Below are 14,457 nucleotides of genomic sequence, written 5' to 3'. Positions count from 1 at the left end.
AACAAGCAAGGAGTTGATTTGGGACTCTTAGTGTTGTTCTCCAACTCCTTCCAACAAGTTCTAAATTTGATTAAAAATAATTAATGCTCTCTTGCCTTTTACAGATACTGTATTGTGGTATTACTTGTTTAATTAAATATCAACACATTTTAAATGTATATTGCACATCTATAATGACCGTTGAACTTGTTTGTATTTGAAGACATCTTGCTCTGCTGTACAGTTGAAATCAATATGCTCAGATTCAATGTGCAAGAAAATCTTAAACAATTCTGAGTATTACTTATTATATTTATATACCAACCTTCATGGAGACCACAGGGTGACTTACAACATAAAACACAAATTACATAATACAATAATAGTAAAAGGGGAGGAAGTCAATACCCCAGGGGTTTCGCTCCCTCTGCAGTAGTGGTTATGTAGCTTGGGGATACTCCTACATCCTTTGCTATCACCTGAATCTCAGGTGGCCTCAGTGGTGCAGACTGCCTTCCATTAGCTTCAACTGGTGGCCCAGTTGTGCCTCTATCTGGAAAGGGATAACCTAATTTCTGTAGCCTGTGCTCTGGTAAGCCTTTGTAGGTGGTTTGGAAACTTCAGCTGGTGCAGAATTTGGCCAGGCTGCTCACTGGTGCAAGAGGCTTTGAGCTTATTGCACCAATCCTGGCCCAACTACGCTGACTGATAATTAGTTTCCAGGCCCAGTGCAAAGTGTTGGTTTTGACCTATAAAGCCTTAAACAGCTCAGGTCTGCAATACCTAAAGGACCACCTCTCCCCAAATGAAGCAACCTAGACCCTGCAATCATCATTGGAGGCTCTTCATGTGCCTCCTCCACTAGAGATCCAGAGGGTGGCAACATGAGAACAGGTCTTTTCTGTACTGGCTCCCTGGTTGTGGAATGCTCGCCTTAGGGAGACTTGCCTAGCGCCTTCATTACATATCTTTAGGTGTCAGACAAAGCCTTTCTCTATGACCAGGCCTTTTGCCTGATAGAAATTCTATGGCCTTTTAGATGTGTTTGGGGAAAGAGGGAGTTTGGTTTGATTAGATTAGATTTTTTTCTGTTCTCCTTTTGTATTTTTATGTCATGAACTGCCCTGTGAATTTTGGATGAAGGGCAGTTTTGTGTGTGTGTGTGTGTGTGTGTGTGTGTGTGTGAGAGAGAGAGAGAGAGAGAGAGAGAGAATAATTCTGAGCCATTAGCTGTGCTGATGATTGCTGGAGACCAGCATTGTCTGGAAAGTCACAGGTTGCCTAACCCTGGCATAACATAAATGGAGTTTTAATAACTTTTAAATTGATCATAATAATTTTAATTTAATTAAAATTTATCCTCCTAAGGTTTTTCATTTTTTTATTCTAATGAACCAATGTGATTGCAAACATTTATAAATAGACCATTTTACTTAACATCTTTATTTTTCTGGCTTTTTTCATAGCAAAATCATGAAATCTCTCCCAGTTTATCTCATATGTTCCTACTCTATAGACAAAATAGCTTGGTGACTTACTTCTGCTTGCTTACCCTTTATGAGCTAGACATTTACTTACACATATTTGAGCTTGTAAAACCTAGTAGCGGGAATGACTTCTACTGTTCCTGAGGCCAGTGTCCCTGACTGTTAGTGTGTTTTTCTCGCCCACCAACTTTCTCTCTCCTGTCAATCCACAAGGAATCTTACTGAAAGAATTCACTTACAAATCAATATAGTCCTGGTTATTTATGATTCTTCAGATTTTGTAGTGTTACACTTTTAATTTAATCATTCAGTTTGTAGTATAAAGTTAAACATAGCATGTTTTCTTTATTGCTAATTACTAAGACCAAGGCCAATGCACTCCTCCAGATTCTGTTCATTTATTTTAAGTAGATGGGAGTAAAGGGAATTAAACAGTGTAAACAGAAACTTGTTTTACTAAGTTTGAAACTTTGTCATGGTCAGTCTTTCCTTAACAGCCATCATGTTCTAATTAAATGATGATCACTCAGACCACTCAGCAATAAAGTTTAAAAAAATGTACACCTTCAGTATGTCACATAATTTGAAGCCTGTGTCCTTTATGTTTATTGCATAAACCACAATATTCATAATGAGATATGCCAAGTGTGGATTGTGAACTAAAGTGGGAAGGAATTCTCCCAGTTTTAAGTCAGTGCAGAATAACCATTTTTGAAACTATTAGCTTTGAAGATGGGCATAATGAAACAAAAAACATTTTTAGTCATTGTTGTTTGAACTGTTATTCTTCTGAGTAGCAAAGACAAATGAGAGAGGTCAGAAACTCATAATGGTGGTCTACAAAAGTACCAGTTTGCAACAGAGGCACAGTTAACCTGAAGCTAGGTAACAAAACAATCTAAAGGACTAGTCAGGAACAGCAGAATAGGATAGGGTGGCAGATCTACCACTGTATCTAAAGTCCTACCCCTTCTACCAGCCATGGTAAAAGCTGTGGAGGAGAGGGCAGTTGTTCCTGGCATTTTTTGCTGCATTAGCCCCAGTAGTCATTGCCACCAGTGGGAACCTTGCTGGTGGTAGCATGCACTTTTCCAAACTTTCATTGGACATGGCAGGGTTCCTTTATTGTGGTGGTGTTAGTAGCTCCCAACAGCAGGCAGATCAGAGGTTAGGATTGCTGTCTTAGTTGAGGGAAGACTGTGAGCCTTGAAAACACACAGGAGGGAAATAAGGAAGCTGTCAGTGATTCCTAAAGCAAGGACTTTTACTGATGGGAAAATCTATGTGATAAAATTAGAGTAACAAACTTCCTGTAAATTAAATCTTCAGAACCTCCAAATGCAGTCAGAATGCCTCAAAATCAAATCCTTCTGGACAGCAGTCCTACAAGAAATGTGCAAAATAACTAAACAGGTATTAGAACACACCCCAGAACTGGCTGTAGTGAACATCTTCCAAGATAATAATGCCCACTCACATTATAAAGAGCTCATAACCCACCTTCTCTCAGCTGCCAGAAGCATCCTAGCCAGACACTGAGGAGACCTGTCAGGAGTAAGCATAGACCAGTGGTATCAAATAGTATGGAAAAAAGCCTTATTAGAAAAACTAACCAGTAAACTGAAACTGACACGGGGACAAATAGGAGAAGACGCCTTCACCCTGGTATGGTTCCTCTTTTCTCACATACATAACCCAACAAGAATCCACTGACAGCATACAAACCATTTTGGCTAACCTGATTCAAACACACACACACCATCTCACTGCAGCCAACCAAAGACAACCTATCACACCCTAGGCCCCACCCGAACCTCTCACCGCCAAGGAAATAAACAAGCAAATAGTAAGAAGCCATACAAGTGATGCTGACACAAAATAATAATAATAATAATAATAATAATAATAATAATAATTTATTATTTATACCCCGCCCATCTGGCCGGGTTCCCCCAGCCACTCTGGGCGGCTTCCAACAAAACAGAAATTCTAAAATACAGAGATCCACCCACAAACCCCCCACAAACACTTAAGTAGAAGAATAGAAGAATTGCCACCCAACCCCACCCCACTCGCCTTTCCCCCTCTCTTTCCCCCTCTTTTCTTCCTAACCTCACACTCTATGCAACACTCACGTCTCACAACAAGTGAAACTGATCTGTAGAAAATACAACTTGAAAAAAGACAATGCACGTATTTTGGTAAGAAATCTTTAATAAAAATATTTTTTTTAAAAAAAGAATTACTAATTATTAAATCATATTATGTTGTCCTTAACCAAGTACTGATTCACCTGTGTGCATTGCACATACAGCCTTGGGAACTTTTAAGTCACCTGCTGGTTTTGAAGGTCCTTCCTCTGCCAGTGTAGTTATTTGCATTTGTACATGTAGCAGTGTACAAATTCCCCCACAAGATGAGCAATTGGGTTTTTACCTTGGATGAAGAATGTGGAAATCTCTGTACCCAAGTATTTCTGCTAAATTTACTGATAGCAACTGAATGTAACTAACATTAGGTGAAGTTAATTTTACTGTGTTTTTTTATATTTTCTCAGATTTTCTTGTTGGAAATTTCTTTTCATCTTGGTCTGGTGACACATATGAAGAATTGGTTCATGCTATAATGGATTTTCAGTGGTACCGTCAAGAAAATAGGCCTTATAATAGAGTTTATGTCTGACAAGTGGTACGACTTACTGCATACAACAATGACAACCTCTCATATGAATGGGCATATAACAGAAGATTCTGACAGTGAAACAAAAAATGTGGATCTTTTACCGCTTGAGGAGCCTCAGAGGCACAGAGAGATGGCTGTTGATTGCCCTGGTGATCTGGGAACCAGGATGATGCCATTGCGGAGGAGTGCTCAACTTGAGCGAATTAGACAACAACAAGAGGACCTAAGGCGAAGGCGGGAAGAAGACGGAAAGAAGCAGGAACTGGACCTTAATTCTTCTATGCGGTTGAAGAAGCTAGCTCAAATTCCTCCCAAAACTGGAATAGACAACCCTATGTTTGACACAGGCGAAGGAGTTATTCTAGAGAGCCCACATTGTGCTGTGAAAATCCTAGGTATGTATAACTCAGAATGAAACTTTTTAATGAAACTCCTGCTGGTGCAAAACACTGCAGCTACACAGTTGATAGGGATAGACTATTACCAGCGCCTAACTCTGGTGCTCAAAAATTTGTACTGGCTGCCCATATGCTACCAAGCCAGGTTCAAGGTGCTTGTATTAATTTACAAGGCCCTTAACAATTTGTGTCCAGGGTACCTCAAGGATCTCCTAATCACTTATATCCCTAAATTGAACACAGGTCTTCAGGGGAGTCACTGTTAGTGGTCCCCCAAGGATCATATACACAGCGCATAACCACCAGGAGCCATGTGTTTAGAACTGTGGGCCCAATTTTTTGGAACTTCCTTCAGACATCAGACAGGCCCCCTCCCTACTGAACTTGCAGCATCTAATGAAGACTTTTTTTATTCCAGCAGGCATTTCATTTGAACTTTGATGTTAATGGTTTTAATTGATTTTTACTTTTTGTATTGTATCATTTTAAACTCCTTAGAGACAATTGTAGTATAGCAGTATAAATTGTTTAAAGAAATAAAATTTAGGAATCATGTGCTCTGCGGAATAACATTTGGAGAGCACTTAAAAATGCTGCTTTTATATTTGGTTTAAGTTCAGAAAGCATTTCAGAAACTTACTAGGCAAAGCACATGGCATGCATGAATATGAGATGCATACCAATAAGAGTGAGAGTCTCTAAGCAAAATGTTTGTATTACAAATAAATTAATGCAAATTAACATACTGAGATGTTAAGGAGAAATACAGGGTAAGCCAAACAGCCATGCCTGGGAAGACACCAGGAAAAGGGCAACAATAATATTTGCTGTGCCTGACAGGACTGGAAGTGTCGCTATACACGAACAAGCAGCAAAGCTACTGCCTGGGCACATAACAACAACAATCCTATTATAGCTTAGCCAAAGTATGTATAACTGAAATAATCACACATTTACCCTCTGTTTATTCCACCTCCATTTTTCCCATTCCTGAAGCCCTTAGTGTGAGGACTTGCCAAATCTGTTACTTGTAAAGAAACATGTACATGGATAGTGCTGTATAAATTAATACGTTAACTAAATTATAGTGCAGAATTTATGGAAGCAAATATCTATTCCCCTAGGTTTGGACTATATTCATATATATATTCCTACTGATGGGCATATGGGACCCAGGTGGCGCTGTGGTTAAACCACTAAGCCTAGGGCTTGCTGATCAGAAGGTCGGCGGTTCGAATCCCTGTGACGGGGTGAGCTCCCGTTGCTTGGTCCCAGCTCCTGCCAACCTAGCAGTTCGAAAGCATGTCAAAATGCAAGTAGATAAATAGGAACCGCTACAGCGGGAAGGTAAACGGCATTTCCATGTGCTGCTCTGGTTTGCCTGAAGCGGCTTTGTCATGCTGGCCACATGACCTGGAAGCTATACGCTGGCTCCCTCGGCCAATAATGCGAGATGAGCGTGCAACCCCAGAGTCGGTCACGACTGGACCTAATGGTCAGGGGTCCCTTTACCTTTACCTTACTGATGGGCATATTATTTGAGTAAAGTGATGACCTAATATAATTGTTGGGGTAAATTAAGTGTAAAGCAGTAAGATACATAAAGGTGGTTAAAGATAATTTTCTAGCTGCTATAATGTTAGACTGAAAATTTTCTTTATATTATGGGAGTTGGTAAATCACACCAAACTTGGTTGTGCAAATTATTATCTGGTTCATTTTCTGTTTCTTCAACACCTAAGTCTCTAGTTGCAGTGACCTCTGGAGGCAAAGCAGTGGCTATAACGATAGCATGTCAAGTCAGACTTCATGCCACACAAGTTATGATTTGCAATCCACCTCAAACCGTAATAATATATACACTAATAAGAATTGGCATTCAAAAGAACCAAGTTTGTTATATAGCTAAAATAGCACCATCCAAACGCAAGAGGAGATAGATAGAAGCAGGGTTGATAGATTTCCATATATGACAGAAATCCGGTAACACTTTACAACAAAACCTTGAGGAACCCACACAATGCTTACTGGTTTCATAGAATCATAGAATTGGAAGAGACCACAAGCGCCATCCAGCCCAACCCCCTGCCAAGCAGGAAACACCATCAAAGCATTCTTGACATATGCCTGTCAAGCCTCCGCTTAAAGACCTCCAAAGAAGGAGACTCCACCACACTCCTTGGGAGCAAATTCCACTGCCGAACAGCTCTTACTGTCAGGAAGTTCTTCCTAATGTTTAGGTAGAATCTTTCTTGTAGTTTGAATCCATTGCTCCATGTCTGCTTCTCTGGAGCAGCAGAAAACAACCTTTCTCCCTCCTCTATATGACATCCTTTCATATATTTGAACATGGCTATCATATCACCCCTTAACCTTCTCTTCTCCAGGCTAAACATACCCAGCTTCCTAAGCCGTTCCTGATAAGGCATCGTTTCAATCGTTTGCAGGGTGGGCACAGAAAAGGGGGTAAATGAAGTGGATTAAGGCTTGAACAGGAGCACTCTACACTGAAACATTTTCTTGTAGGCCCTACCCATAACTTCTGAATTGCGGTTTGCTAGCTAGTTGCTAATCATCCTTTGTCAATTCAGACATCACATGAAACCATGATTAAGTGTCAGTAAATATGCTTGGGTAGCTTGTCTGAACTGTTTTGTAGTAAGGAACTTGGGTAAAATTGCCACTGGACTTAAAAGAAAATGTTTCTGGAACAATAAGTGGTTTTAATGGAAGTAGCTACATCCAGCATAGGTAGTCACATCAATAAACACTTTCACTTTAATCTGCAACAAATGATTTGTTAGCTACAATATAATAATGTTTCAGCTCTTCAGTTTAGTTACTGTTACTTTGCATCAGTTTTATATATTGTTGACCTGTGTTGCCTTTAAAGGCATTGGTTGTATTTTAACTTTATAAATATGACTTAGAGCAGGGATCAGCAAACTTTTCCAGTAGGGGGTCCTTCCACTGTCCCTCAGACCTTGTGGGGGGCCGGACTATATTTTTTTTGGGGGGGGGAATGATGCAAGAGCACCACGAGCCTTGGTGACTGTTTACCTGTGTCTTGCGAGCGGCAGGGGCTGGCAGCGGCGGGACAATGAGCGGTGCACGAGAGGGCTCCGGAGAGGGGCTGCTTAAAATGCCGGCTGCTCAAGCGCTGCTGCTGCTGGCACCAACAAAGCCCAGCGCCCTTCCACCTCTAGGCAGGGCAGGGAGAAGCCAGGAGGAGGGAGGGAGGGAGGAGGCACCACCACTGCCATGTGAGGGAGAGGGAAAGAACACGCACTGGCAATCCACGTGGTGATTCCCAGACCGTCCGTGGGCTGGATCCAGAAGGCAATTGGGCCTGATCCGGCCCACGGGCCTTAGTTTGCATACCCATGACTTAGAGCAGGCATGTCAAACCTGCGGCCCTCCAGATGTTTTGGCCTACAACTCCCATGATCCCTAGCTAGCAGGACCAGTGGTTGGGGAAGATGGGAATTGTAGTCCAAAACATCTGGAGGGCCGCAGGTTTGACATGCCTGACTTAGAGCAAGCAGTCTGAACCTGTTGCTGTGGTGATGAGGAGAGATTTAATTTGAGAAAATACTACAGTTGTGACTTAATTTTTGCAGACCAGTAACCAGTCTTAGATACTGTATATGTAGGGTGTCCTGTATTCATTCTCTTAATTCTTTATTTCATTAAGAGATTCTGCTTTCTGTAGCCAAAGTCCTAACCAATGCCCAGGCATTGTTCCCACAAGCTTCATTTTTCATAGCATTCCACATGGAAATGCTGCAGAATTGTTATGTGTATTTAGACTGCATTCTGCATTACGGTTTTTACTCATGAGTGTGTTCTGTTAAATTCCTGTCAGTTACAGTGTCATGCAGGCAGGATTAATATATGTGAAAGCCCATCACAGCAGGTGTGGAATGGCTTAATCTCTGCTGAGAGAGAGCCCATCCAAGGATGGCTTTCACTATCTGGAAAAGCTCTGCCAGATGGGACTTCATGGAGACATTGGCAACTGTCACCAAAATACAGCCTAAGTAGCATTCACAGCCTGGGCATTGGTTAGGAGCTACTAGTCAGCAAAGCTCTTGTTCCATGTGTAGCCCTTCTTGATACCATTTACATGTTGGTTCTGTAGGGTGGCAAGCCACTGAGGCTGGCTTGAACATGCTTACAGATTAGTCCCATCAGCTTGTTGTGTGAATTAGGTATCTGATGGGTTTGTGGGGAGAAAGTCCCAAAGGTCTATAATTCTTTTGGTTGCATCCAAATCTTTGACATTACAGTCATACCTCTGCTTATGTTCGCTGCAGGTTGCATACATCACGGGTTACGAACGTGCCAAACCCAGAAGTGCCAGAACGGGTTACTTACAGGTTCGGCAATTCGCACATGCGCAGAAGCGCCGAATCATGCAGCGAGCATGCACAGATTTGGCGCTTTGGGTTGCGTACTGCTCTGGTTGCGTACAGGGCTCCGGAACGAATCCCGTTTGCATCCAGAGGTACCACTGTAACTTGCTAAAGCAACATTCAGAATAGGGATTTCCTTCAGGGGTGGAAAGGGTTAAATTCCCTTCTCTGTGTCTGTGCTGTGATCCTCAAAAACATTCCCAACACCCGTTGATGCTAAGGGCATTTTTTCTTTACATAGAAAGAAACATGCAACATCATATTAGTTTGGTCCTTGATACTGTGAAGTTGAAACAAATCAAAGTTTCCGTGCGCTGCTCTGGTTCGCTTTGTCATGCTGGCCACATGACCTGGAAGCTGTCTGCGGACAAACACCGGCTCCCTCGGCCTATAGAGCGAGATGAGCACTGCAACCCCAGAGTCGGACACGACTGGACCTGATGGTCAGGGGCCCCTTTACCTTTACTAGAATAAATACTTGCTATTTTGAGGAACTTGTAGGGGAAATACCCACATTTATGTGAAATTTTGCAGATCACATGCAAGTGAGGTCTCAAGTCTTCAGCCTTCAAAGTAGTTGTGCTTACAAGTAGCTGAATATTGACATCTTTAAATTTCAAAGGGTAGAAGAAAATAAGCACTAAAGAACTGCACTGTGTATTTATAGCATGGATTTTTCTGTAAGCGTGGCATATTTTCTGCTTTCTAGATTCAACCTTTGACACTTTTGCTGAACTTCAAAACAAAATTCTAGCTTGCTCTGAAAGCTGCCAGACTTGGTTTAAATGTGTGGCCATGCAAAGAATTCTATATCTTTTATTTTATTTATTCGGAAAGGAACAGCATATAACTGCTATTGTACCCCAGGAATGTGGCAGTTTGCTAACATTGTTCCTTCCCTCACTAGTGTTCATATGAGTACTTTTCCTCAAAAATCTTAAATGAATAAATCAAACACTTCACCTGTTGACATACTGTACTTTTCCATCTATAAGACTCCCCCATGTATAAGACCCCCCCTATTTGGGGGGACTGGGTTTTAAGAAAATGAGGGGAGATGGCCCAAAGTTGTTGAGCTCCCCCCCCCCCAACGCAGCTGTAGGCAGGAAACACTCCCTAGAACGTTTCCCACGTGCAGCGGCATTGGGGAAGTTGCACTCCAGCCCACCGGTGGGCAGGTGCACAGCTTCTCCCCCCCCCCATGCCACTATCCGTGTATAGGACAACCCCAGTTTTTTGACATGATTTTTGAGTCAAAAAACCTCGTCTAATACACGGAGAAATACGGTATTACTGTTCTGTATGATAAGTATAAGTGATTCTGCATTTTTAATAACACATACTCAGGACTGTTGTTTCTGTTTGCATTTGTATTTTTCTTCAGGATGCAAGTTAGCTATAGTTTTAATTTTGTTTTTCAAGGAAGAAAGCAAAAAAAAGAAAAACCAACCCTGCAGCTATTCCCTCTCCTTCCTCATTTCTTTTTTTACTTTAAATATAGCTGCTTTTAGATTTTGTCATATTTAAATCATGCGTGCATTGTCTTGGGTTGTAAAGTTACAAAAGAAAATAGTCCTTTCACCTGTTAATTACTAGTGGTGTTCCCAAATAAGAATTTGCTTCAGAGAGCAGGGCATATATTATTGCCTGTCCTAATCTTCAGAGATGCCTAGTTCAACATTTATTTAATATGACCCAGCACAATTTCCTCTCCCTCCTTCAAATTGGCTTTCCTGTCATGCTGAAAAAGAATCCTCCCCTTAGTTGCACTTCTGTTTATTCTCTGGTATTAATTTGAGCGATATGCACATTGGATGTCTACCCTGTTGCTGCTGAAATCAGAAAATATAGAGCATCACATAAGGTAATAATAACAGTTCCAAAGTATTGAGACGAAATCTTGCTTTATTGTGAGTAAACCATGTTCTGTTCAAGTTTGGGAGAGGAAGGGTGGACAGCTTTTTCCTTCTGCCAGAAGTTCTTTGTACTTCTTGAGATGCTACTCTGCTTCAGACCTTTGTTCACTGTCAGCATAAGAGAAGAGCTAACATGCTCCTGTACATATAAAGAATACCATATGTAGTACTTTTGTGCCAGCCTATGTTTTCTTTTAATTGTGAAAAGCTGTGGGGAGTAAATATTAATGTATGACTCATCGCTTTAGCTAGAAAATGGGAGTTATTGTGATGTATCTATATTTTTAAGACAAACATACCAAATCTAGAATTAAACTTGTAATGCCTATGTTGCTGTTTGTGAAGCCGAGATAGAATAGTGTTGTCTTTACTGTATGAGAACAGTGGAATGTTTTTGCTCTTTTACCTTTTCAACATTCACTCGTATCTGAAGAAGTGTGCATGCCCACGAAAGCTCATACTGTTGCTAAAGGATAAGGCACTGGCTTCCTAAGCCAGGGATTGTGGGTTCATCCCATCTGGGGTGACACGATACCAGTGACAAACTTAGTTGGTCTCTAAGGTGTTACTGGAAGGAATTTTTTTATTTTGTTTCGACTACGGCAGACCAACACAGCTACCTACCTGTAACTCTTATTGCAGTCCTTCTTTAGCTTCTTAAGGTGTTCATATTTTGTGTGGAGAGGTGGTGCTTGGGGGGGGGGCAGCCTTCATGCTCTGTTCTGGGTTCTTTGAGCTGCCAGAGTTCATATCTGGAAGAGAGAGAATACAGGGACACAAGAAGTGTTATAAGAGCCTGGTTCTTGTTGGGAGGAGGCTATGCAGAAGAGGCAAAATGCTAAGCAGGCTAATGTACCCATCACATGTGTATTAATAATTTCTGAGGGTGGGGAGAGAGAAATGTTTCTGCAGAGTTAAAATTACACTGCAATTTAGAGTACAAATTGCCTATCAATTCATATTAACATATTAAACTGGCTTGCATGTCACATTAAACCATAGGCAGGGCCGTCTCAAGCAGGTCGGGCGCCGTGGCGCGGAGATCGCCCTGGCGCCCCCGCCCTGGTGGGTGGGTGCAGTGCGCAGCACGGCTTCCACACGGCTTTGCCATGCAGCGCCCGCCTGCCGGTCCAGCGCCCTAGTGCCTCGCGCCACCGAGACTACACCTAGAGCCGGGCCTGACCATAGGTTAGCTCAAAAGACTCTTCTTCACTCCTCCCCTGCTCCTTTCTTTAGTGTGCTAGGAAACAAACCAGAGGCTTCTCTTTCCGCAATATGTGAACCTGTGCATGGTTTCTTTTTCTCCCAACAAACTACAATGGTAAACTCATTGACTTTAAATCAGAGTTTATCCTATGATTTAAAGTGACATAAGAACCAGGTCATTCACTTCCAATAGAGTGTGTCTTTTGGCTACTTTTTATGTTGACTTTCATTAAATGTTTCTGATAAAATATGCATGCCACCTATGTATAGATATTACTTACTTTGAAACCCTTCTAAAAAATGATAGCAAATCTTTACTTGTTGTTGTTTAGTCGTTTAGTTGTGTCCGACTCTTCGTGACCCCAGACCATAGCACGCCAGGCACTCCTGTCTTCCACTGCCTCCCGCAGTTTGGTCAAACTCATGTTCGTAGCTTCGAGAACACTGTCCAACCATCTCGTCCTCTGTTGTCCCCTTCTCCTTGTGCCCTCCATCTTTTCCAACATCAGGGTCTTTTCCAGGGAGTCTTCTCTTCTCATGAGGTGGCCAAAGTATTAAAATGAGATAAAAATCAAATATGTTCCAATGAGAGTTCACAACTCAAGAATTCATATTCTGTTTTCTTTTCCTTTCATATTTCAGGCTGTATGTTATGTTGTGGAATGATAGAGCTATCTCTGCCTTATCCTCTACTCCACCTCCCCCACAATTAAACTATTTGGCTTTAAGCCATAAGAAAGTTGTGACTTTTATATCCATAGAACTGACAACAGTGCATAATTTATCTCCCTTTGTGTAATTATCTGAGTATATAGCACAGTGGTGTTATGAACCCTTCCTGTTCAGGAAAAACAGTCTCATGAGTGTGAGCAGTTCTGAATTAAGTTGTGTGGGACACCCAGAAGTGGCATCAAGTTCCAGGGAGGAATAGGATCCTAAAGCAAGTGCTGCTGCTACCAAACAAGACCTACATCAACTGTTCCTTGATCGTGGACCCCTAGTGATCTACATTGGATTAATGTGGGTGACTGCCCTTGCCCTGACGTGCAATATGACTTGAGAAGGGAATTCAGAAAGAGTTGGTTCTTTGTATGTGGCTTATTTTCCTCTTAATGCCAGTGTTGCATTTACTATACAAGCACACAATAGCAGACACATCACTGCATACACATAATGGCATGCAAGACTGTCATCCCATCCTTCTGTGCAAGTTTATTAGGGTCAAGTTTTGCCACCTGAGAAGGCAGTATAGGTTTAGAAGGATGCAAGTTCAGAAACTCTTGACACCCATGATGGTGATGACAATCACCTTATTTGCACATCAAATAAACTCCTGTTAATGTGAACTCCCTTGCTCTGTCCCAGCTTCTGACAACCTAGCAGTTCAAAAGCATACCAAGTAGATAAATAGGAACCACTGCAGCAGGCAGGTAAACTGTGTTTCCGTGCACTCTGACACTTGTCATGGTTCTCCATGCACCATTAGTGGTTTAGTCATGCTGGCCACATGACCTGGAAAGTTGTCTGTGGACGAACGCCAGCTCCCTTGGCCTGAAGCGAGATGAACACCGCACCCCATAGTCACCTTTGACTGGACTTAACCATCCAGGGGTCCTTTACCTTTACCTTTACCTTGCACATCTCACAGCAACCCACAGTGAGTTGTTTACCATGAACACACTGAACTCTCCTGTTTTGCTCTTCCCTGGTATTACATGAGAGAAATAAACCACAATTCCTGACTGAGCATTGTATCTGAAATAGGGTTTTGTTTGCACTCCAAACAGGCCCCAATGTGAAGCCAAAGTTTCACTGTGGTTTAGTGCAGAGTTGGGGAACCTCTGGCCCATGGGTCATTCTTGGCCCCCAGGGGGTCCAGTTTGGCCAGTGAGGCTATTTTCCCCAAATCATGTTCACCTGTCAATCTGCTGATATCATGCATGTCATCTGATGCCCAGGAGGGCAGGGTTCAATTTTGCCTTTGCTGTGCACCTGTTTCCAGACAAAGCAGCAAAATTTAATCCCCTGCACATCAGCTGATGACTGAGGGTTAAATCTTGCTCAGTTGGGATCTCTAGCATTTCCCCCTGCTGTATAGCAAAGCAATCAGCCACAGGTTTTTTGCAAGTTGTCTGATTTTTGTAAGCCTTTTCATTAGGAGCCAACTCATGTGTGATGTGGAATTGCAGTAATTAAGTACATTTACATTTAAAACACATCTGAACTTTACTGTGATGTGTGAACAGGCCCATTGTGTAATCAAGCATTGATCTTACCATACTAATGTTGGAATTTATTGGACACTAATTATGACTTGAAGCAAAATGCTAAAAAGCGTAGAAAAAGCGTTGAATAATAATTTTATACCACTGTT

The 14,457-nt window shown here is 41.9% G+C and overlaps 1 protein-coding gene across 2 annotated transcripts in view; it reads left to right on the top strand.

Annotated features, from left to right (window-relative positions):
• The window catches only part of PALS1 (protein associated with LIN7 1, MAGUK p55 family member), a 54,189-nt gene that overhangs the window by 16,246 nt on the left and 23,486 nt on the right, over positions 1 to 14,457 (top strand). For both annotated transcript variants that reach the window (XM_035113883.2, XM_035113874.2), the window contains exon 2: positions 4,024 to 4,543. In XM_035113883.2, coding sequence (XP_034969774.1) covers positions 4,141 to 4,543 — 403 coding nt within the window. In that variant the 5' untranslated portion in view covers positions 4,024 to 4,140. The remainder of the gene's footprint in view (positions 1 to 4,023; positions 4,544 to 14,457) is intronic.

The sequence above is a fragment of the Zootoca vivipara genome, chromosome 1 (assembly GCF_963506605.1).
Source record: "Zootoca vivipara chromosome 1, rZooViv1.1, whole genome shotgun sequence".
In the NCBI taxonomy this organism is placed as follows: Eukaryota; Metazoa; Chordata; class Lepidosauria; order Squamata; family Lacertidae; genus Zootoca; species Zootoca vivipara.
Note: the sequence above shows the minus strand (reverse complement) of the source record. Positions and strands in the feature narration are given on the sequence as shown.